The sequence below is a fragment of the Acinonyx jubatus genome, chromosome B4 (genome assembly GCF_027475565.1).
Source record: "Acinonyx jubatus isolate Ajub_Pintada_27869175 chromosome B4, VMU_Ajub_asm_v1.0, whole genome shotgun sequence".
NCBI lineage: Eukaryota > Metazoa > Chordata > Mammalia > Carnivora > Felidae > Acinonyx > Acinonyx jubatus.
Genome location: NC_069387.1, coordinates 47,819,946 through 47,842,898, shown reverse-complemented (window position 1 = coordinate 47,842,898; position 22,953 = coordinate 47,819,946). Strand labels below are relative to the sequence as shown.

The 22,953-nt window shown below is 39.9% G+C and overlaps 1 protein-coding gene across 1 annotated transcript in view; it reads left to right on the top strand.

Moving 5' to 3' along the window:
- The first annotated feature begins 689 nt into the window (after nucleotides 1–689).
- Nucleotides 690–22,953, top strand: part of RERG (RAS like estrogen regulated growth inhibitor) — a 115,233-nt gene continuing 92,969 nt past the window's right edge. Inside the window, exons 1-2 of the mRNA XM_015061745.3 lie at nucleotides 690–830; nucleotides 4,266–4,429. Coding sequence (XP_014917231.1) covers nucleotides 4,369–4,429 — 61 coding nt within the window. The 5' untranslated portion in view covers nucleotides 690–830; nucleotides 4,266–4,368. The remainder of the gene's footprint in view (nucleotides 831–4,265; nucleotides 4,430–22,953) is intronic.

Sequence of the window (22,953 nt, the reverse complement as noted above, 5' to 3'; positions counted from 1 at the left end):
AGAAAAGCGGGCCTAGCACAGCACCAATATTAATCATCTTTGTTAGGTTTTGAGGAAGATGAAGTATGACTTCTATTCAACCCCTGTAAATGCTGATCATGTAAGGAGAATGTAAAGCTTTTGGCACTTTGTCAAATATATAACTATAAATTTCAATTGGATTCGGTATTTATATCGCTCCTAGCATCTCGTAGCTTCCAATCCGGCCTGGTTTTCATTCCAGCCATTTATTAGCCTTGGACAAGTTATTTATCCTCTTTCAATTTCCTGTTGGGTAACATGGGGATAATTAAACATACCTCAGAGGGATGTTGTGAGCACCATTTGAAGTAAGGAATGGAAAACACCACGTAGCGATGCTTTCACACGCAAAGTTGTAACCTACAGAAGAGGTCCTTCTTCGAGAACCTAGAGGCCGGGAAGGACCCCGGGAAAGGGAAGCCAGCCTGGGATGCAGCACGCAGAAGGCGGATGTGTCTCCTCTGGGCTGGGAGGCGGCGTCGCGGGAGGTACCGGCCCAGGGCCCCAGTAGGGGGCGCCGACGCGCCGCACTGCAGCATCCTGGCGGCAGAGCGGCGGCCCCGGCCGGTCTGAGCTCGCGTCCTGCCGCAGTCCCTCGGCCGCTAGTCTGGGCGAGCGCGAGCACAGAGACCCCCACCGGCCCGTCAGCACTTGCAGTCGCCGCCGCCGCCGCCGCGGCTCCCACTGGCGATCGCAGCCGCGGAAACGCGAGCCCCAGGCTGGGCTGCGCAGCGTGGGAGGGCTTCGCGGGGACCGATTCCGAACTTGCAGGGGACCGCGGCTCTCCCGGGCCTGGAGAGTGTGAACAGGTGAGTGTCACGCACGTGCCCAGGTGGCTCTTACGGAACGACTTCCTGCACACCCCTGGGACTCCCGCCCCCGCCCCCCAAGGACGCGTGGCCTCTGGATCCGTCGTCCTGGTCGCCGGGTCTTCCCGGGGCGGCTTTGGGGTTCGCTGAGAGGGGAGATGTGAGCGCCGGCGCCCAGAGCTTGACAGCGCCCTCCGAGCTGAGACTGAGAATGCCCTTTTCATTTAGGCTGCGTTTGCTCTCCAGGTTGAGAGCAAGTGACCTGCAGTCCCCATGGGCTTGTTGATCGTTCTCGGATACCTGTTGCTCCGGAGCAAAGCTATACCCGAGGTTGGGGGGGGGGGGGGGGTCTTGCACAATTATCCTCGTCGCTGTGGGTGCTGCGTTGCAAGATGAGGGAGAATTCCTGGTAGCGGGAGAAGGAAAACTTGATTTCAGAGCTAAAGAAGAGGATCTCATTCCTAAGACCAGAGTCCGCTTGCCTAAACAGCTGTGCTTTATTTTGATGATAGATACAGAAGTTAGAACAACTATTACCTTATAAAGATGCTTGGTTCCCCCTACCCCACCCCATCCCCAAAGAAGAAGTAGAAGGCAAGGACCTTGATAATAATAGTCTTGGGAATGATTTATTATTAATGAAACCTTTCTTGAAATAAATAAAACCAGGTTATTGGTGACCTAAATGTCACAGGTTTGACAGACTGGAAGCTCCTGGAAGGTGGCCACTTTTGTTTGTATGTGCTTAGCATAATTGTGGAATGATCAACAAATGTATTAATAATAGCATAGGATTTGGAGGCTAGCTTCTTTTTCTTCTTTCTAAGCCTTCTTTTAGTTCCTTTATGTTTAGGGGGAAAATCACTCTACCTTTAGTCTCCTAAATATCTAGGTGTCATTTTAGCTTTAGGAGTGATAGAAACTCAGAAGTTCTTTTGTCTTAGTAAAGCACTGTCCACATAAAAAGGAAATGGCAACTTCTAGACCCTGCCAGTATATTTCTATACAACAACATTAAGACAAACATTTTTAGGTCCATGTCATGGAAGGTCTGGAATTATAAATTATTTTGAACATCAGAAGTTGGCAAAAGATCACTTAATACACCAATTTACACATTTGTCTTTGTTTTATATTTTTGTCAAATGTAACTTTTCACATTTTTATGTGAAAACCAAAATGTTGAAACGTACATGTCAGTTTGCATCTTCTTTAAGTGATCTTCCTAAATAATAGGTTGATAGTCAGCAGCTGTATCCTTATAAGTGAAAAAAATTAACCTACACAATTTTTTTCTTGTGTGCAATTCCTATATTTCTGAGGTCATTTGGGAGTTAATGAAGTATTTGGCTTATATATTTTTTAGAAATCACATTTGATGACTACTTTCATGATGTATAAATAAGATAGATAATTACTTAGAATTTATGTGCATGGAAATGAGCAGTTTTGCATGAAATAACAAATCATTGTTTATACAGACCCTTGCTTGGTCTGTGTTTCAAAGAAATGCTTGCCATTCTTATGTAGCATTTATACAGTTATATATCTGCAGATATTATGCTTTTGTGATGCTTCTGTGATGAAGCACTGAACTTTAAACATAAGGCTTTTCCTTAATGAATGCATATAAAATGACAAATAAGGAAATTCTTTTATCTTTAGCCAAAAGTATGGGCTTAGACACATTGCAGATGTTAAAGCTTCTGGTTTTTTTGTGCTGTTATTAATGATTACAGAGAAATTTTGTTTGTTATTGGGGATGAAGTAAACAACAGCTAATGTTAATGTTGACCTTTTTATCCCTCAGAGGAAGCTCTGGTCCTTTGGAAATCAGCAAATACAAACTTTGTTGGGTGCAAGGCTAGGATGCATGATGAAGAAGGCAATTACACTCTCATGCCATTGTGGAAATACTTTTCCAGGAGTTTCACTTCTTTCTTTCTCTTGAGAAGCTCTTTTGAAAAGTTGTAGATGACAAAATGCTGCCAGGAGCAGTTTACACGTTTAGATAACCGATTTGTGTTGCAAAAATATCTTTGCAGACTGACAGAGTGGATGAAATGAATGAATCACTAACGTGATTAAGTTTAACAAGGATGAAAGTTAAGTCATGTTTAAGTTTAAGACACTGATTGCAGGAGTTCCGAATGAAGGAGTCTGCAGTTCTTGTGAAAGATGTGAATCTTGCTGACAGTGGCTGTACAACCACAGTGCCGGATACAGAATTGGGAGAATCTCACTGAACTTTTGCGAGGTCAGCTTGTCAAGTCATGTCGCAAGTAGTGGATGGATGGAAGGCCATGTTTTTAGTGATGAAATGGCAAGTGCCAGCAAAGTGCATGTGGCGAAGAGAGAAGGCAAGAGTCAAAGAAAAAAACAAACAAGACCATGCATCTTATGAAGAACAAGGGAAGATGCCAGGTCTCATTTTCCTAGAAAGTAGTTGCCTAGGATGAGGCAGAGGGTCCTAATAGTTGCTGGGCTGCTTGAAAGGTTCTGAGTAAATGTAAACAAAAAGTTGACTTTCTGTCCGTTGACCATCTCTGACCCCAGGTATTTGAAAGTGTTCAGTCGGACACAAGATGGTTGTCTGATCTCAAGGAAGGATTCCTGACATGGCTAGAGGATTCCTTTGGTTGACCCCAAGGCTCTTTCCAACTTTACATTTCCATGGTACTAAGAACCTAGGTGTCATTCCAAAAGCACCCATCTATATAAAATGTACTTACATTGTATATAATATCATTTCCTAAGGGTTAGGATGGTACCATAAACTAATTTACTTAAGATTGTCTTAGAAAAGGAATCAGAAGTTGAGGAATGGCATTTCTCTTTTGTGTGCCAATGGTATTGTGCCCAGAAATATATAAAAATATTAACTAGATATTATATATCAATTCCTGGAACATGTGTATCTGTCACATGACTCAATCATGTGATCTCGTGTGAACTGAGCTAAAATTTAACCTTGAAGTGCAAATTCAATAATTACAACAGGATTGACTAATATGAATGTATATTATTCAGCCCTAAGGAAAATAAAAGAGTTCCAAATGTGATTCCCCCATTATGTGTATTGTGTCTTGGGTATTTATAGACACATGGTAAATACACGTATTCACACACATCAAGTATTTGTTATCAGTTATTGACCAAAAAACAATGCCTTCATTAAAAATGTCTCAGGTTATGCTATTGTGTCTGAGAATGTATATGTTTTAGAACCAAAGAGATCTAAATTCAGGTCTTGAATCTATCGTTTATTAGTTGACTAGTTTGCAGTCAGTTGCTATAGCCCTACACAGGATTGCGATGGAGATCACAATGGAAAATGCTGATAAAGTGAACGGTAGCTGGCATGTAGGAAATGCTTAATAAACACTAAGCCCTCTCTGCAGTCGCTTATGAATTCCCAAATCTCTTTTTTTCAAGGATTGCAGATTTACAATGATATGGTGAATCCAAAGGCGGGAACCGAAAAGATTTTCTCAGCTCTTTAGTTGGAACGACAGTGAATTATCTACCAACACCCAGCATGGCTAAAAGTGCAGAGGTCAAACTGGCAATATTTGGGAGAGCAGGTGTGGGCAAATCAGGTAAGTTTTTTGATGTGGTTGTTGAAGTGTCTATGCGCGCGCACGAACGCTCGTGTGTCTGTGATACTGCCTCCTGAGATTGGACAGGAGGGTGGTCGGCATTTCTCATAGTCTCATGTGTTGCTCTTTTAGGTGAAGTCTCTTTCTCTTTATCTAGAACTTTCATTTTACGTAACAAGTTTTATGTACTTTTTTGCTTATTTATGATGAAGTAGCTCGGCTGATAATACACGAGGCAAGGGAGGTATCATAGGTCGTGGTATTCTGAGGAAAGGTATAAAACAAACCTCCAAAGAAATCAGATTGTGGAAGTGAAAAAATACGTATTTTCTCTTCTTTCTCTGTACAAGATCCGGAGGGGCCACTTTTATATCTCATTCATCTTGATATTTGCAGCAACCACCCCAATGTCAAGCATGTGTTGGATGCTAAACATATGCTTGTTGAATGAATATATATCTTTTCAAGAAACAGAACTGCATTACTACCCGACACTTTTAAAATGGGGAAGAAAATTTAGAATGCATGACCTCAAGCAAGACAGCTATCGCCACCAGTGCCTCTGGAGTGAATTTAAATGATCGTATTGTGGCTTACACTAGTAATTCAGAGACTTTTTTTTTTAATTCCTTACATGAGAAAAGACTGACAGACCTTTAAGATTCAGGGTGAAATGGTGGATGTGAAAATGCATCTAATCCACTTTGAAAATGTATCTCAGATTTCATAATTAAAGAACAATGCTAAAGTAGATGTTGCTGAAATGTAAAGGCAACATGGCTTTTCAGATCATGCTGTCTTGATTTCTTACTGGAGGAAAGAACCATAATTGACTTTGCACACGGAGCTCTTGGTTTTCAGGAAATGACTCCAACAGATATCTAGTAGGAGTATATTTGTAGAGGGAGAGCCATTTGGGTTGTCCAATACAATAGGTAATCCACATAATCTTAAATAAACAAACATAAATAGCTTTTAATTCTGTGACCAGTCTCCCTTTCCTAACTGGCTCTCTGGTTTAATTTCAGCAGTAAATCTTCCCTATTCTAAGTCTTTCTCTCTCTTTCTTTTTCTTTTAATTTTTTAAGAGTGCTCTTTTCTGCCATCCCCCTTTCTTCTTGCTGCTGACTTTTGCCTCTGGCAGAAACCAAGCAAAGAAAATAGATAGTTGGCAAGGCTTAAAAACTGCCAGCCTTCACAAGATTGAAGATAGTTGAACTCCTCCCCATTAATCTCCTCAGTGTTTTCCGATGGCGTGAGAACCTAATTTCCGTAGCTGGTAGAAAGCTCTGGAGAATGAGGAAGCTGTTCCAGTGAGTGGAGGATGAAGGGAAGGGAGTCTGTGGGAAGGCGAGAGCTGCCAACAATAGCTTGCCTAAGTCCTTCGTGAGTGAAGGGTCTAGGCCTGGGGCTGCCTATTTATTACTCATTCATTCAAAACTTACTAGAGGCAGTAAAAGAAGGAAAGTTTTAGAACTCCTTTTATTTCTCAAAATAAACTCCACATGGTTGGAAAAGTTAAGCAAAAAATTAAAATTTGGTTGAGAAACTAGCTTGCTGTATGTGTAGCCATCCCCTTCTCATCTATACCGTCTGAGGGCAAGCACTGGACATCTTTCTTTCTTCTTTCTTTCACCTCTCATTCATTGCTTAAAACGTGGCAATCTTCCACTGCAATCATGCTTCCGAAACTGCTTTAGCTAAGGTCACCACTAATCAATAGCCACCAAATCTAATGAACATTTCCCGGTTCTGGTCTTAGAACTCTTCCTGCCATTCAACACAACCACGTATTCTTTCCTAAAACTCCTTCTGTCTCAGGCTGTCGTGACCTCACACTTCTTGGGTTTCGTTCTACCTCTTCATTGTCCCTAACCAACTGCCTTCCTCGGCTGCTCTTCATCAGCCCGCCTCTCAGAAACCTCAAGGTCCTGCATCCCCACCTCTTATCTTCTTGCTCCATACATTCTCCCTAGAGGCAATTCCTCACCCGCATAGTTGAAGATAACACCTGCACACACAATCCAAATTCTGCTGACCTTGGTTTTATTTTATGTCAAGTGCAGAAGCTGGACTTGTTCACTAAGTTCCTTTTTAACTCTAAAGTCCTGTGATTCTTAATCCATGTTCTTTGTACTGGTTTCTCCATCCACCTTGTATACATTCTGCCATTTGTATTTATTTTCATGTAGGTGAAAATGAGAGTGATAGACTTACATGCCTTAAACAATTGCCCTTTTGTCTGTCATCTATACACAGTGTTTCCCTATTTCAACATTTAGACTGTTTTTCCTGAGACCTGGTAACCACACGTCACATTTAAAAGGTGGTACTAATTTGACTTGTGCATGGGAGACAGTACTGAGACCTTTTCTCACAGTTCAGTGAAAACAGTTACAGAGTGCTTTGTATCCATCAACTCTGGAATCTGACTGTAGCAATGTTAAACTCACGTTTATTTTAATTTTTTGTTAATGTGAATGTCTGATGTCTCTGCCTAGTTGTTGTACCACATGGTCACTTTTCTATCCTATAGTCTGTATCATTCTTATAAGTTGTTTTTTAAGTCTGTAAGACGTTATACCTGCTAGAATGTCACAGCAGCTTCTCATTTTCTCAGATGCCTCCCCACAAATGGTCATGATCTTCCCATGGGCTCAATGATCTGTTTCTCTCCAGACACCCAGCAGGGGAAGGATTCTTAGGGGAGCCAGCTTGCGATCTTGGAAGGGTAGAAATAGAGCATCTCTGATTTGACTTGGGTCTGTGTTCATCACATCAGAGGCTTCAAGTCTTACCTGTACCATCTACTTCTCCCCATACTCACTACCCAGTTAGAATTTGGGATAAGCAAGACATGTTGTCTACTTGCTAATCGACAAGTCAGGTTTGACTTCCAATTCTATACTTTATCATCGGGGTGAACATGGCAACTTTGGCAAGTTAAGTCCCTCAACTATAAAAAGGATATAATAGTGCCAGTCTCAAAGAGTCATTGTTAGGATTGAATGAGTCATTACATGCAAATCTTTTAGAACAGCACCTGGCACATAGTAAGCGCTCCAGTATTAGCTTATAATATTATAGCTTTTCGAGGCATACTGATTTTAATTTGTTAAGTTTTCTAGAGAAAACATACTGTCGAAGATGCATTTACATTCAAGTGGGTATTTTGGTTTTCAGTAAAAGTCAGAAAGCGTATAAGACAGGAACTCTATATTGCTACTCTGCACACCCTACACACACACACACACACACACACACACACACACACACACACAACTTCTCTGTCTCATTCTCTTTTTTTAATGTTTATTTATTCTTGAAAGAGAGGGAGAAAGCGTGCAAGTGGGGGAGGGGCAGAGAGAGACAGAGGATCCAGAAGTGACTCTGTCACTAACAACGGCAAGCATGATGTGGGGCTGGACTCTGGAGCCATGAGATCATGACCTGAGCTGAAGTTGGATGCTTAACCCACTGAGCCACCCGGATGCCGGTGTCTCTTTCTCTTGAATTCAAAGTCTGGCTAATGTCAGTTACAGTTTGACTACTGGTGATCATAACTCTACTTCTTGTGTCTTATATCTTGGAAGAACAGCCAAAAATATGTTTGTGTCATCAATAAATTTACACCTTAAATTCGAAAGTACTTCTGGTATGTGGTAGGCAGCTTCCTAAGCCCAGGTAATGGATAGGCCCTCTATGTTTAAAACAGAATTTGACCTTAACCAGAACTTTTTGGTTGACAGGTTGACCATAGAAGTATTAGCACAGGCAAAATTTAGTAATTTGTTAATTACTAAGGAGAACTGATAAAACGTGAGGAATGTGTGTGTGTGTGTGTGTGTGTGTGTATTTTTATATACAGAGTATATACATGGTCTTGTATTGGGAGGATTCTTTTCTCTTCTGTCTGATTTTACCTCGCAGTTCTGAGAGCTTGCTTGCTGGTTCAGCATGGTGAGCACTGTGGGGGATGATGCAGATGGCAGAGGGTCCTTTTCCCAGCCCATTGTATCTTCTCTTACCCCAGCAGGGTAGACATGCCCCTTCACTGGCTGAAGGTAGAGCTCTAATAACATGGCATGTGGGACGTAGATTTCTTCACTTGTGTGTGTCAGCCTATAATTTGATAGGCTCCGAGTGATCAAAGCAGTAATGCCTGCCATAAAACCTAGAATGCACACCATATTTACTTAATGCTTCCTGGATTCATATTATTCAAATTCATAGTAAGTGTGGGAGGAGCTGAGAGAAAAACAACAAAAATTTTAAATTTAGTTTCACAGTTGACATTCTCATTTTAGAATTGAAATATTGTGTGCCGTAGCTAAATATATTTCCTGAAAGGGCTAGCCTCAAATTGAGTAATGCTATCCTCTAATTCAAAAGCCACTTGGGGCACTCATCCGTGAAGGCTTAAGTTCGGAGATTCAGATTGCTGGGCTATAAATTGAGTGCTAAACACAAACAAGCTTGTGATATATTTTTCCTTGGCACAAAGAGAAGTGATCTATTTTTCCCTCTTTTTCCTTGTTTCCTTGTTCTTCTTTGCTCCTCTCTGTCTCTCAATTATAAAAAAAATTTTTGAAAAACTTTTTTCATTTTATTTTCCAGTGGGGCAAGGACAATTCTGATTTTAAATATGACTCTTCCAGAAAGTACCAAATACCACTTTAACATAATATGTATGCTTTACGGCTGGGGTATGTTCATGAGATTTCACATACGTTAAATGAAAACAGCAATATCAATAGCATCCTGGCTAGTTTCCTTATGCTATAGAACCTACCTTTTGCATTTTAGAACCTTTTCTCTGTATGTAGCTATAATGCCAGTTCGTTCCCTTCATTCAGACTTAATGGTGTAGTATGATGCTTTTTGAACGTTGTGTTCAAAGTACTTTTAAAAGAAGAAAGAGTGCCTGGGTGGCTGTCAGTTAAGCATCTGACTTGGGCTCAGGTCATTATCTTACAGTTCGTGGGTTCAAGCCTCGTATCAGGCTCTGTGCTGACAGCTCAGAGCCTGGAGCCTGCTTTGGATTTTGTGTCTCCCTCTCTCTCTGCCCTTCCCCTGCTCATGCTCTCTCTCCGTCTCTCAAAAATGAATAAACATTAAAAAAAAATAAAAAATAAATAAAAGAGGAAGAGAAAGATCTGGGTGATTTGGAGTATGTAAGCATCTCATGACAATCATGTAATTATTTTGCGTGCTTTATAAATTACCAAAATATATGCAAAATTCAGTGTTGCTCCATAATATATCCATGTTTGTTTGAATATAAAAATGATACCCCCCACCAAACAGTGACCAAAGTGGACTCCCTGGGAGGATAGAGCAAGTTGACCTGTGGCTTCAATAACCCGTAAGCTCCAGGTCCAATATGAAAACCACAAGTCTAGGAAATGACCTCGGCTGTGCACGTCACATGAAAGTGAGTGACCACTGAGAATGGTCCTGTCCCACACTTTTTACTTATTTAAGTTCTCAACCAGCTCTTCAAGTTCTTGGTCACTCTTCTTTTAAAATTGTATAATCTTGATGGTAAATTTTCTTTAAAAATTTGTCTGAACAAGAAGAGGGACAGATTATGTTTCGGGTTGGTGCAAACACAAGTGTATGTACATGAACACTAGACACAAGGGTATATATGTGTGTGTGTGCATGTGCATACCAAAAAGCCTTTCCTAGGTGGTTCTTGAATTTGAAAGATTGCCAGAAATGAGGTCCATTGGTTCCTTGTTTAGTTGGTGGTTAGAGAAATAATTGTTTTTTATTTTATCTTATGATTTTTTTAACATGAAATTTATTGTCAAATTGGTTTCCATGCAACGCCCAGTGCTCATCCCAACAGGTGCCCTCCTCAATGCCCATCACCCACCCTCCCCTCCTTCCCACCCCTGAAATAAGTGTTTTTTAAAGGACCGGGCCCACGGGAGGAAGTTGGCATTGAGACAAGTTTGGATGAGGCTAGAAAACTAGCTGTTTTCCTGCCATGAATGTAATCATATGGTTATGTTGGCTTTCAAGCATTTATACTTCCTTTACTTGCAAAGAGAGAAAAGCGAGAAGAGACAATCAGCCTAGATGAGTTGATTTTCATTTGTTTCTTCCACCCCAAGAGGAACAAAAGGGTATTTTCAAATCCCAGGTGCACACCTGTTGGATATGTGTAAAAGTCATACCTCTGTGCAAGCTGTAAGTCACGATGACCTTTATTGTACACCCAGAAAGAAAAAGCAAGGATGAGGAGTGGTGAGGGCTTAGAAAAAGAAAAGAAAAGAAAACATGAAAAGGAAAGAAAAAAATTAAAAGCAAAATCGGTTGTTAACGGGTGGGTGGTTAAACATGTTGTAGGTTGGCAATGACCAGTTCTTAGACTTTTCCTAAGGAAAATATAATTAGGCAAGAAACAATACTGGCAAAACAAAACAAAATAAAAAATCAAGACCTGGTTTTCAAAGCCAAAAGGACATATCTCTGTCCTTTCTTTTTTCTATTGGAATATATTATTAAAATTTGGGTATTCTTTATTTTTAACTGACAGGTAATTTATTCATCAAAATAGTTTCCTGTAGTTAATTGTCAGTTGTTGTTTGGTTCCATTTTTGTTTTCTTGGCAACTGACAAGGACTAACTTTAAGGAAAGGGAGTGAAGAAAATTGTAAATCATCCATGTAATTCCCCTTTTTATTCCTGGTATTTCTCCAACTTATGGGTTTAGGGAAATCAGCCAAATTTTCAAAGTGGTACTGTCCTTGAAGCCAAAATTCCAGTGCAAACGCATCTCTGTTGCTACAGCTGCCTTTGAAAATTGATGTGGTTTCAGAAAAACAGCCATAATTTCTTCCATCCCATTAAAAATGAAAGCAGTTACATTATAGAGACAGAGCAGTCTGAAAAGGTAATTTCAGCATGGAGTAAGCAAATACGTAAAGCTCCTGTATATACATATGAGAGAGAGGTTGTTACATAGATCACCCAACTTCTTGGTGCACAGCCAAGTCTAGAGTCCCTAGTTTATGACTCTTGCAAGTTTGCAAATAAATGTGTTCATTTGGTATCACACCATTCTTTTCCACATTCTTTGGAACACGTTGTGTTAGGAAATGAGATGATCGTTAGGATTTTATAAAATGAACCTTGTTAAAACCTGGTGAATTTTGTGTTTATAAGAAACTTTCAGTTATCAATAAATAACCAGTGCATAGCAAAGCCTTCTGGGACTCCTGGGTGTGTTACCAATCAGTATGGCCACCTGTAAGATTCTTAACAATCATATATGTAAGAAAGTTCTTCTGTAATATAGTATTTCGTTTCTTATAGCATTGGATCAAGTGTAAGAAAACTGATGAGTCATCCTCTGCTAAAGAATAAATTTCTCATTGTTATCAAAAGAATATTTTACACTATGTCCTGTCAATATGATCTAATTATTTTTATTTTTTTAAATTTTTTTTTAACATTTATTTATTTTTGAGACAGAGAGAGACAGAGCATGAACAGGGGAGGGGCAGAGAGAGAGGGAGACACAGAATCTGAAATCGGCACCAGGCTCTGAGCTGTCAGCACAGAGCCCGACGCGGGGCTCGAACTCACAGACCGTGATATCATGACCTGAGCCGAAGTCGGACGCTTAACGGACTGAGCCACCCAGGCGCCCCTGATCTAATTATATTTGAAAAGGCACTCAATTCTACTGACTGAAAGGATTGGGTTTAAACTTCAGCTTCATCCTGCTCATGTCTTTTATTATTCATCTGTCAAATGAAATATACATTTGCTTGCTTATTGATTGATTGATATAACAAGGCAGGTAGGATAGGCTTTGAAGGTACTTTGAAAAATCACAAGTGTGATCTGAATTTGGTCTTAATCCAATGATGCTCTTGTTATCAAAGTCCATGCAGTTCTTCCTCTATGATCCTTAACATTTCTGTTTGGACAAGCAGTATGGTGAATTCTCTAACTGTCCATTGCTGGAGGCCACACGAACATGCTCCATTCAGCAGTTGACTGTTAATGTTTCTCCACCAACTACATAACATTACAGACTATTCAGATGTAGCAGTTTCTATGCCTTAAGTAACTTGCCCTTTCAAATACGTGAAATGAGTAAGTACTGAGTTGAGATTTTTTTAAAGATCGGTATGTAAGAAGTCAAGATGGGAGGAGAGCTTAAGAAAATAATTCAGACTTATGCCTTATTGGAGAAGGAAGCATGACAAGTTATAGAATTTTTTTGATGATCGAATCTTGTCCTTATTAAAGGATAAAAGTTTAAATATTTTGGTAGAAAGGTTTCTCAAATAATATATAAATATATGTATCTCCATATTTCCTTTTAATCTTAAAGTATATTTTCACTCATTCATTCAGTCATTCATCCAACATCTGTTGAGTCAACTTTGTGTTCTAGAGTATTTGTACATGGTATAGGATACATCTACATTCCCAAAAGGGAGAACAGTAGATATATCTGCTCATCATTATATCCCTAGACCCTCACACAGTATTTGACACAGACTGGATCCTCAACAAAATGAACAAATTGAGTTAGACTACGTGTTCTATACATGGTTTATAATTTTACTGAAAGGCATATATTTTAATGGTCTCCTTGTTATAACCAAAGTAGTTTCTTCACCTGCACTTGAAAATCTCCAGTGATAGGAACTCAGTATGATTGGACGTAGACTATTTTTCCCTTGGACAGCTGTCAGTCAGTGTTCCAGAGAAACAGAACCAATAGGACAAGAGCATACACATACACCCATACACGATGTATGTATGTATGTATGTATGTATGTATGCTGGCAAGACTGAAATCTGTAGAGCAAGCTAGCAGGCTGGAAACTCAGGCAGGAGTTAATGTTGCAGTCTTGTGGCAGAATTTCTTTCACCCTGGAAGCCTTGGTTTTTGCACTAATGGCCTTCCAGTAATTGAATGAGGCCCACCCACGTTATTAAAGCTAATCTCCTTAAGGTCAACTGACTGTAGATGTTAACCACATCTACGAAATACCTTCACAGTTACTCCTAAGGTAATGTTTGATTAAATAACTGGGCACTGCTTTGGGCCAGCCAAATTGGCACATGAAACTATCACAACAGCTCTTCCTGTTTGTTACTTTACCTTTGGAGCCAAAAGGGGTTCATTAGCTTCTACTTGTTGACTTTAAGCTTACTCTCAGAGTGACAGGAGACATTTTAAATCCCTCTTCCATCTGACAGCCCTTAACACATTTGCAGATAACTAGCGTGCCTGGACCCATGCTGGCTTTTCTCTTCCACAGTCTGGTTACTCTTAGTTACTTCATTTGCCCTACAGAGTGTGGTTTCTAATCCCAGCACCATACCGGCGGCGGTTCCACTTGATCTGTGCACTCCAGAAAGTGTGGGGGCTGGAAGCGAATGCAGACATGTCAGATGTGGGACCTCCAGGCCAGATCAGAGCAGGACTGTGAATCTGTGACTGCCTACCCTGCTTTTGCTAAGACATCCTAGGTCATTTGTTGCTTTCCGCGTTACAGTGGATGTAGTGTTGGCTCATGGGGACATTACTGCAAATGAAGTTGTCTTTTTAAAAAATATGTGCTGTTGCTGAGTGAAATCTTCCCAAACCTATAGTTTGCGTATGGTTAACCCAGGTGTAGAAGTTTATTTTCATCCTCTTAAATATGGTTTTGTTAGATTTAATCTATTCTGGCCTGTCGGGAGAATTTGTGTCTAGTATATGTATCATTCTTCTCTATTTTCTGTCATCTAGAAATATGTTGGTCTTGGAACATTATGGGCCCTTGATGCTCTGCTTGAATCATAGAATTTTCCACTTTGGTATTATTTAGCTCATTGAAATGATTGAGAATCCCAGGGAGTTCTTTGGATAATTTACAGCCAGTAAAGAAAAACAAAGATATGGGGACATTACCAGCATATCACATTACTTCCAGGTTCATTAAATAAATTCTGTTAAGATTTGCCTTAAAAAGGGTGATCTGGGAGGAAGTCTTACAGTGATGATCCCTCATTTAGTATTTTGTTTAGCATTTCTTGTTTCTGTCTCACATTCTTATCTTAAGATTCAAGGTACATAGCTCTATAAAGTGCATACCAGTGATCAATTTTTATTGGTCCAGATATCTATTCGATACAGAAAGTTGTTTTTCAGAGACTCATCCAGGATCTGTATGTACATTTCTGTACTGAAGTGGCTGAATTTATGTGCTTCAGGACTGCTGCTGCAAATCACAACTGAGTTTGGGAAGAGATTTTCTTCACTGGATTATACCAGTAGATATCAAACTTTGGCCTACCTCAGAATCACAGGGAGAGCTTGTTAACACACATGTTTCAGGACCCCATCCTCACAGGTTCTGGTTCGGTAGGTCTGTAGTAGAGCCAGAGAATTTGTATTTCTGATTTCTAACACGTTCCCATATGATGCTAATGATGCTGGTCTGGGGACCACATTTTGGGAACCATTGTATTAAGTTTGCTAAGTACTTAATTTCCATTTGAAATAGATGCTTTCAGCTTTGCAAATGCACATAGCTCTTCTCCAACAGCTCGTAAGAAACACTGAGTGTCAGGCACTGTGATGAGTACTGGTGATACAATGGTAAATAAGACAGATGGGCTGTCTGCCCTCACGAGGCTAACATCTATATTGGAGTGGATTAAGTGAGCCAAAAATACTCTATGGGGCAGAGCAAATGTGAGGTTTTTCTGAGGTTCCTTACAATTCAAATTTTTCACTCCCATGGTCTGGTAACTTTTGTTAAAAAAAATATATATGTCTTAACAACTGCGACATGCTGGGCTTTGGTTTTAAGATGAGATGTTTGGCAATGGTAGGTGTGGGTTGAGCTAAATAAACTGCAGTGTCAAGTGTCTGAGAATTAAACGTTTAATCTAAGACCATGGTACCAAATTTTCTACTGAGAGAAACTAAGCAGACCACATAGGAATTGAACCCATAACCTTGAACTTTTAAGTAACACCAAGCTCCACTCTATCAAGTTAAGGCTAATATAGAACCAAATTAAAGAAAGGAAGTTGTTCTTTTGGAACAATGATTTGGAAAAATGATTTTAAATTGCTCTTTGGTGTTGTCATATATAAAACTTATGCAGTGGTGTGCAGACAGAACTGTAGTATTGAGAAAAATTCATAAGTTTCCACTGTCGGGGGTAAAAAGATATCTTTTTCTCAATGATGCATTTCCTGGTTTTAAAAATACATGAAAAAGGTCTCTTTTGTTTTATGTGACTGGGCAGTAATTTAAGAGGCGAGGCCAAAAATTTAAAAAGCAAGAATAAAAAATTGTGAATATTTATTTGTCTGAAAAGTATTTGACTTTTTTGTGCATTAAGAATCCCATAAATTACAACTAAATCTAACAACTGAGCCAGCTTCCTAGTCATTTGGCAACACTTGTTGACTTAGAGGTTTTAAAGAAAGACTCAACCACGCATGGTAGTATGAGTAATGGTTATCTGTTCCAATGTCTGGGACATTTTTCCATTCAAGATATTTTATATCTTGAATTTATTTTTCTACAGTGTCCCAAAAGAGGTGAAATCAGGAGCATAGCAACCATGAGTCTGAATATCCTTGAGTCTTCCAGTTTAACCCATGATTTTTTATGTCTCCCATTTACCAATTTACAAATGTTTGTGACATTACTGTTGTGTTCCCAACTCTTCTACTGTCTCTATTCTCCCATCAATAATATCAATATTTGTGGGGGAAGTCCAGAGAACTACATCACTGGCCTTGTCTTCAGGGACGTTGGTGTTTTGTTGGACATTTACGACTTACAATTAGAAATCACCTAGTGATAGTTTATGTTCCAGCGGGATGACTGATTTTTACAAATTTGTATCTTGAAATATTTTTTAAAAAATTGCCAGAGTTACCAAACAGTACAGAGAGTCCTTGTGTACCCATCACCTAGCTTTTCCCAGTGATAACATTTTACATAACCACAATACATTGTCAAAACCAAGAAATTAACATAAACACCATATCAGTTGCGTGGCATGGATGCAACTAGGTTACAGATCTTAAAATGATTGATTTTTGACTCAATTCAGGCTCAGGACCCATTTGGAAAGGCAATTGGGAAGGATACCGAAGGAGAGCCTTTGAGAAAGGACAGAGCTCTTCATGAGTTTTCAAAAGGTGAAATCTGATAAATTACTTATTATCAGAAATGTATACATTGAAATATGTACAATTTAGCAAGTAGGTCATACATAAGATGTTCTAGCAGTTTAGTTTAGGCCATAAATGCTGTAGGAATTGAGGAGAGTAAGAGAAACCAGTGGGAAATACTTGGGGAGACCTTGAGGGAGGCAGTGACACTAAAATCCTGTCAGTTCAGTGGGATTTTTATGGTGAGGAACGGAACAACTTCCCTCTTGTTTCTTATCTTTCAAAATTATGATGTTTTCCTCATACCAATTCACATATGTCATCAATGTTGGAAGTAGAAGCGGGGAAAGGACAACAAAGTGAAAAAAGAGAGATAGGAACTGAATGAAAGCTGGGAAGGGAGAAGAGCTTTCGAAATCTTGCTGATTCCGTCCCAGGAAAGGTCCTTTTAAAGGTGCCTGGAACTAGCTCAGCAGTCCTCATTTCCCTTTAGCGCCAGGAACACAGGCTTGGAGCCCAAAAGATCATTTACTAACTGTATGTATGGTTGGCTTCTTAACTTTGGGGAGCCCCAGTTTCCTCTTCAGTGAAATGCAAATGATAATAACCATCTTATCTGAAAGCTGTTGTGCACCAAAAACAAATGAGATGTAATTGTTATGTCCAGAATTCGTGATCCCCAAAGACCACCAAGGAGCCGAGTCCGATGCAAAAGCAAAAAAGCCTTTATTCGAGCTAGCTCGAGCTCAGTCCCCTACCTGCACCGACATAGCAGTGAGATACCAGGGAGAGAGAGTGAGTTTCAAAAGGACAAAGGTTTTATTGGGGCCTAGGGGCAGTTGGTGAGGTAATGGCTGTGGCCTCAGCAGATTGGCTAGGGAAGGGTCCGAGTCCTGTTGGGGGGGTGGGGGGTGGTTACTCAAGGGAAGAAGGTGTGGTCAAGATGGAGGCGGGCATAGCCCCGCCCTTTCAGTAATAATAGTCAGCAATCCTAGTAACTAGCTAATGCTTCTAGCATTGATTATAGGCCAACCACTGTTACAGGACACAACACACTCGAACCCAAATAATTATCACAGCACCTCGATAAATTTGGCCCAATTATTATCCCTTCTTTACAGACATGGAGTTTGAGTTCCCAAAGAGGAAGTAACTTGCACAGGGTCCTACAGTTAGTGACTGGATTCCGGCAGAGCTAGGATTCAAACCCAGCAGTTGGCCTCCACTGTCTGTCCTTCTATCCACAGTACTCTGAAAATTTTAACAAAACACCAGGCACAAGGCTAGAAATACTCCACAAGTGTTATCTTCCTCTCTCTCCCCTTGTCTTCTCTTCCTCATTGCTTAGGAATACTCATTTGGTTTAATCAGTATCTATGAAAAGTACTTTACTTCACTAGATCCATTACTAGAGAAAAATGAGGAACCAGGAGAGAGAAGATGGTGATTAACTAAGAGATCTTATAGCCTTATATTATATTTTTATTCAGTTGAACTTTAAAAATAATATTTCTATCCCAAACTCTGCCTATGATTTCATGCTAAAACCTCTTATTTGGCTTTTGAGGCCCCACAGTATGTGAAGGAGGTGTTAAGGGAGGAAGATGGAAAGTATAAAGAAAGACGGACGAGCCTAACATTGAATATGTGAAAAATGTGAAGTGTGTGAAATATCCTCAGTGGGAAGGGAGGATACATTAATAATTTGACCTGGAAGAGCCCCAGAAGCAAAACTCAGAAGCTATTTAAAAACGTGAAAGTCCTAGCATGTCAAAATTAAGGAAAATATATAGTCAACTCAAAGTTTTTAAATGATGTTATGTGTTAAAAATACTGGATTGCAGAGATTTTCTTCATTATTTATCACAATAGGAGAGTGGTTTTTTTTCTTCTTCACTGAAATACAAGATGTTCTTGTGAACCAAATAGCTGGAAGAATCAGGCTCCTACACAGGGCAAAATGCCAAGAGGCTTCAAACATTTTATGAGGGCAGATCGGGTAGGATTGGATCCCATCAGATAACTCGAGATCCTTTATCTAGATTGTGAATAATTCATGATTAATTATTGCTGAGATGTCTAAGTTAATAAATATTGTTCAAGTCTGTGACACTGCTTATAAATTCAAGGAACCACTATCATTTATTGTTGCCAATTATTTTTGATCCCATAATTAATTATTCAAAACTACATTATGGTGGTGCTATTTTGGATGAATAATTGGCATAAACAGCTGTGATGTCAAAATGGAAATTTTACATATAGTTTTTTCAGGTAATTGTTTCAGATTCAGTAAAAAGGAGGTTTTGTTCAGTACAAATTAAGAAATTCTCAAACCAGCCATCATGAGAAAACATGAGCTTTTGTAAATATGTTTTATTTAAGGTATCATGAAGCAAGAGTTTTTAAAATTACCTTTTATTTATGCAATATTGCATTGCCATAGTTAGTAAGTAAACACTTCTATCTTGTTTGATTCCCTACAGAATATTCAATATAGACTCCCAAATTCCTTACTCTGTCTGCTCAGTCAAGTTTATTGTAAGTCCTATGCATGTTGTGTAGAGTTCTGATACAATTCACAGTATTAATATGTTTATATATAACATGTGATGGTTTGAATGACCCAAAATTTACTGTGATTTTATGACAGTGACAGGGTTGTGTTTTACTGAGGAACAAATACAAAAATAAAGAAATAAATTTCCAAGAACTATCAAGTTTATTTTAATCTTAGAGTGCTTTTTCTATAAAGATGTATTGATAGAGGTGGAAACAAAACTGAATTTGTCAAACAAACTTGAATTTGTCAATCTGAACTTTAAAGATACTGGACTAGCCATTCAGTTAAATTAGATAATTTTCAAATCTCCACTGTTATTTGATGAATGTGCATATGAGCATGTATGTATACGTGTACGTGTGTGTGTTCGCTAAGAGTATTACTCCAAAAAACTCAAAACCTAAACCCTCTATGAACAGTAGTGTTTTCTAGGTTTGAAACGTATGGAAAATGTTGAGATGCTAATGTGCTTAATATTTAGTTTCTACTTAGTCTCGTGTAGCTTTTCCTCCATATGTGGCAAACGCTAGTCTAGAATATGGCAATATGAGAAAAACATGGACTCTCTCTACTCTAGGAAACAGCTGCAGACAGAATAGAAAGATAGAAATGGAACACAGTAGACATATTGGGGCATACAGAAACAAAACCAAACAAAGAACCCACTCATGGTCCTTTCAGTAAAAATTCATCAGAATGCCATCACCAAATGGAAACATCAGATCAAATATATTAACTATACAAACAGTAACAACTCTGTTATTTTAAAACATTTATTTGCATTGGAAAAAGACTACCACATATTGCCACCCAGAGCCTCACCCGTAGCTGGTTTGTATGAGGTAGTTAATGAGATTTGGGACTTTGGAACTGGTGAGATTAACATGAGATTTGGGACCATGAAGAGATACTGTAATGGACTGAGAATATTGAGGACCTTAGGATGGAGTGGATATATTTGCATATGGGACTCCCCTAGGGGGGCTGAGAGAGGAATGCAGTGGCAGAATAATGACCCCCAAAGATGCCCATGCCCTAATCTCAAGAACCTGTGAATATATTACTTTACATGGCAGAGGGGACATTGCAGATATGATTGAGATTATGAACCTTGACATTAGGAGATTGTTCTAGATTGTCCAAGTGAGCCCAGCCGAATCACACGATTCGTAAAAATTGAAGAACCTTTCCAGGCTGAGGTCAGAGGCTGAGGCTGGTGGAGATGTGACTAAGAAGGAATGGTCACAGAGGTGTAATGGTGCTGTCTTTGAGAACAGAGAAAGGGGACCATTGGCTAAAAAATGTGGGTCAACTCTGGAAACTGGAAAGGTGGGGAAATGGATTCTCTCTTAGAGCCTCCAGAGACACCCTGATGATGGTGTCAAACTTCTAACCTACAAAAGTGCAAGACAGTAAATTTGTGTTGTTGAGCACTAAATGTGTGATAATTTGGATTCTTAAGCATGAAAATTGAGGCTCCTAGAAGCTATGGCTGCATACAGTGAGAAACCACTCTTCTACACAGAATAAGTTGTCTAAGTCTGTGTCTACATTTGCCCCCTTACCCTGAAATTCAAAATAGCCTGTGAAAACTCAAGAATGGAGTCCAAATAAGACTTGGGGGAGACCAAATGGGTGGAGATGACCAAAATCCTGAAGAACCAAAGCTAGTCAATTTCCAGGTTCAGGGGATCATGTTGAATGATCATTTGAGCGAGGCATGGCCTGAGTGGGCTTGAGTCTTGCACCCCTCTTTGTAAAGAATGGGGGTGCCTTTGAGAACTATACATGTAGGAGAGGAACTACATGTAGTTCAATCATTGAATCCATGTGGATCTGTCAATGGAAGCATCCTTACAAAGGGAGAAGATAGTATAATGTAGAGCAAAGAAAACAGAGCCAGAGGCTGTGAACTAAAGAGAACTGGGACACCACATATGGAGACCCAGGCCAAGTGATATCCTCTTAGACAAGGCAGTTTGGGATCTTTAGGCATCTTTGTTTTCTAGGGGCCCTAGATGGCCTGGTCATTCTGAGGGCAGACACCTAAAGGAAGGAAAGCTGGGAACACAGGATAAAAACCAGTCTCCTTGATAAAGGTTGCTCAGCACTTGAGTTGGGCTGGATCATGCCCTGGGTAACAGGGCTTTCTGCACTGCCCACCCCCACATGCACACATGCTGAAGACAGATGGACTGCAGTGTGCCTCAGTCTGTATAGTCAGGAATTTATAAGGTGCAGGGCTCACATTCCTCAGATGACTTAAATTAGCTTTATGAAAACATTCTGTCGTCTAGCTTTGAGGGCCCATAAACGGTAAATAATAAAATTAGCTTACTTCATACAACACCAGGCATTTTACAAAGTGCTTTATTTATATCTCATTTAATAACTCACCATAACACGATTTAAGTCTTGTTCTAAGCCCTGCCTTCCTGATGAGGAAATCGAGGCTCTGAGAGGTTTAACAACTTGCCCAAGGTGTAGATGTAGTGAATCTCAGAGGCAGGACTGAAACCCAGGTGTGCTAACCTCAAATGCTAACTGTTTTCTGTTCTGGGCCTGCTCAGACTGTGCTCGTCAAGAATAGTTCTGTTTCAGCAATCTAGTAGTATTGGTCATAGAATGCAAATATCTCCCCATTGGTTCACATTTAACTCTTGGTGATTTATGAACTTCTCATGGGTCTCCAAAAGAGGTTGCATTTTATGATACCTTGCTAATAACTGTAATAATTTTACAGCCCAGTAGCCAGACTTCTTGGATGCAAACCCTGGCTGCACTGCTTCCTGGCTGCACTGGAAGGTGAGCTACAGAATGCAGGCATTTTGGCATGTTGTGATCAGCGCAACAGCCCCAGCACCCAGTTTCATACACTGGAGGTATTCAGTAAATATTTGCAGAATGAAAGTCTGCTTAGTTGCCATTGCACGTATTAGGTGAACGTGATAACTGCTACACTGCGGACTTGCTGTCCATTGCATGTATTAAGGGGAATAATCTGTGAACATTCTTAGAACGGTGCCTGACAACTATTAAATGCTCAGTCAGTGTTAGCAGTTGTTATTGTACATGAGGCTGAAACCCTTGATCTGTGATTGGACAGGCTGGTGGTCCCTTAAGGTGCCACTGATGAAGAGGTTTGGCTATTTTATGACTGGAACCTTTCTCCCTTGTCCCTGGCCTTTCTGTCACTTCTCATTCTCTCCTATGACTATTTTGTTTCAGTGGCAGCAATTAAGGCTTACACGGTATTTACAAATTGTGCTATGAGTGCTGAAGAATAGCCTTTCCTGTCTAGCACAAAGGTGTAGAAAATACCTTTCAGTATTGGAGAATCGCGACTTCTGAAGGTCTTTAAAAATGATTTCAGTGTAAACCAAATATTCACCAATCACCAAAACGTTCCCTGCGCTCATGTGTTTCCTCGAGTTGGCTCAGCACATTTTGGGTGCGAGGTCCACAGTCTGGAAAAAGAGGAGACCTGACTGACCTTTACACCAGGGCTTGAAACCCGAGTACAGTCACTCATATGAAGCCCAAGCTTGGAGGTTTCAGGTGTGTGAGAAATACTTCCTCAGGGGAAAAGAACAATTAAGACAAGGTATCATTTTCTAGCACGACTCTGCCAGCCTGGTAGGAAGCTGATAATGTTAATTATCTTCATCCAGGAAGCCAGGATCACCTCTTCAGTCAAGAAAGTTGTGCCTGGGTAGAACAATATGTTTTTCTCTTTCCCATAAAGAAACAAAAGCTCTGTGTCCACATCATTTCACCGGGATGGCCGGTGTGCCCATCCCAC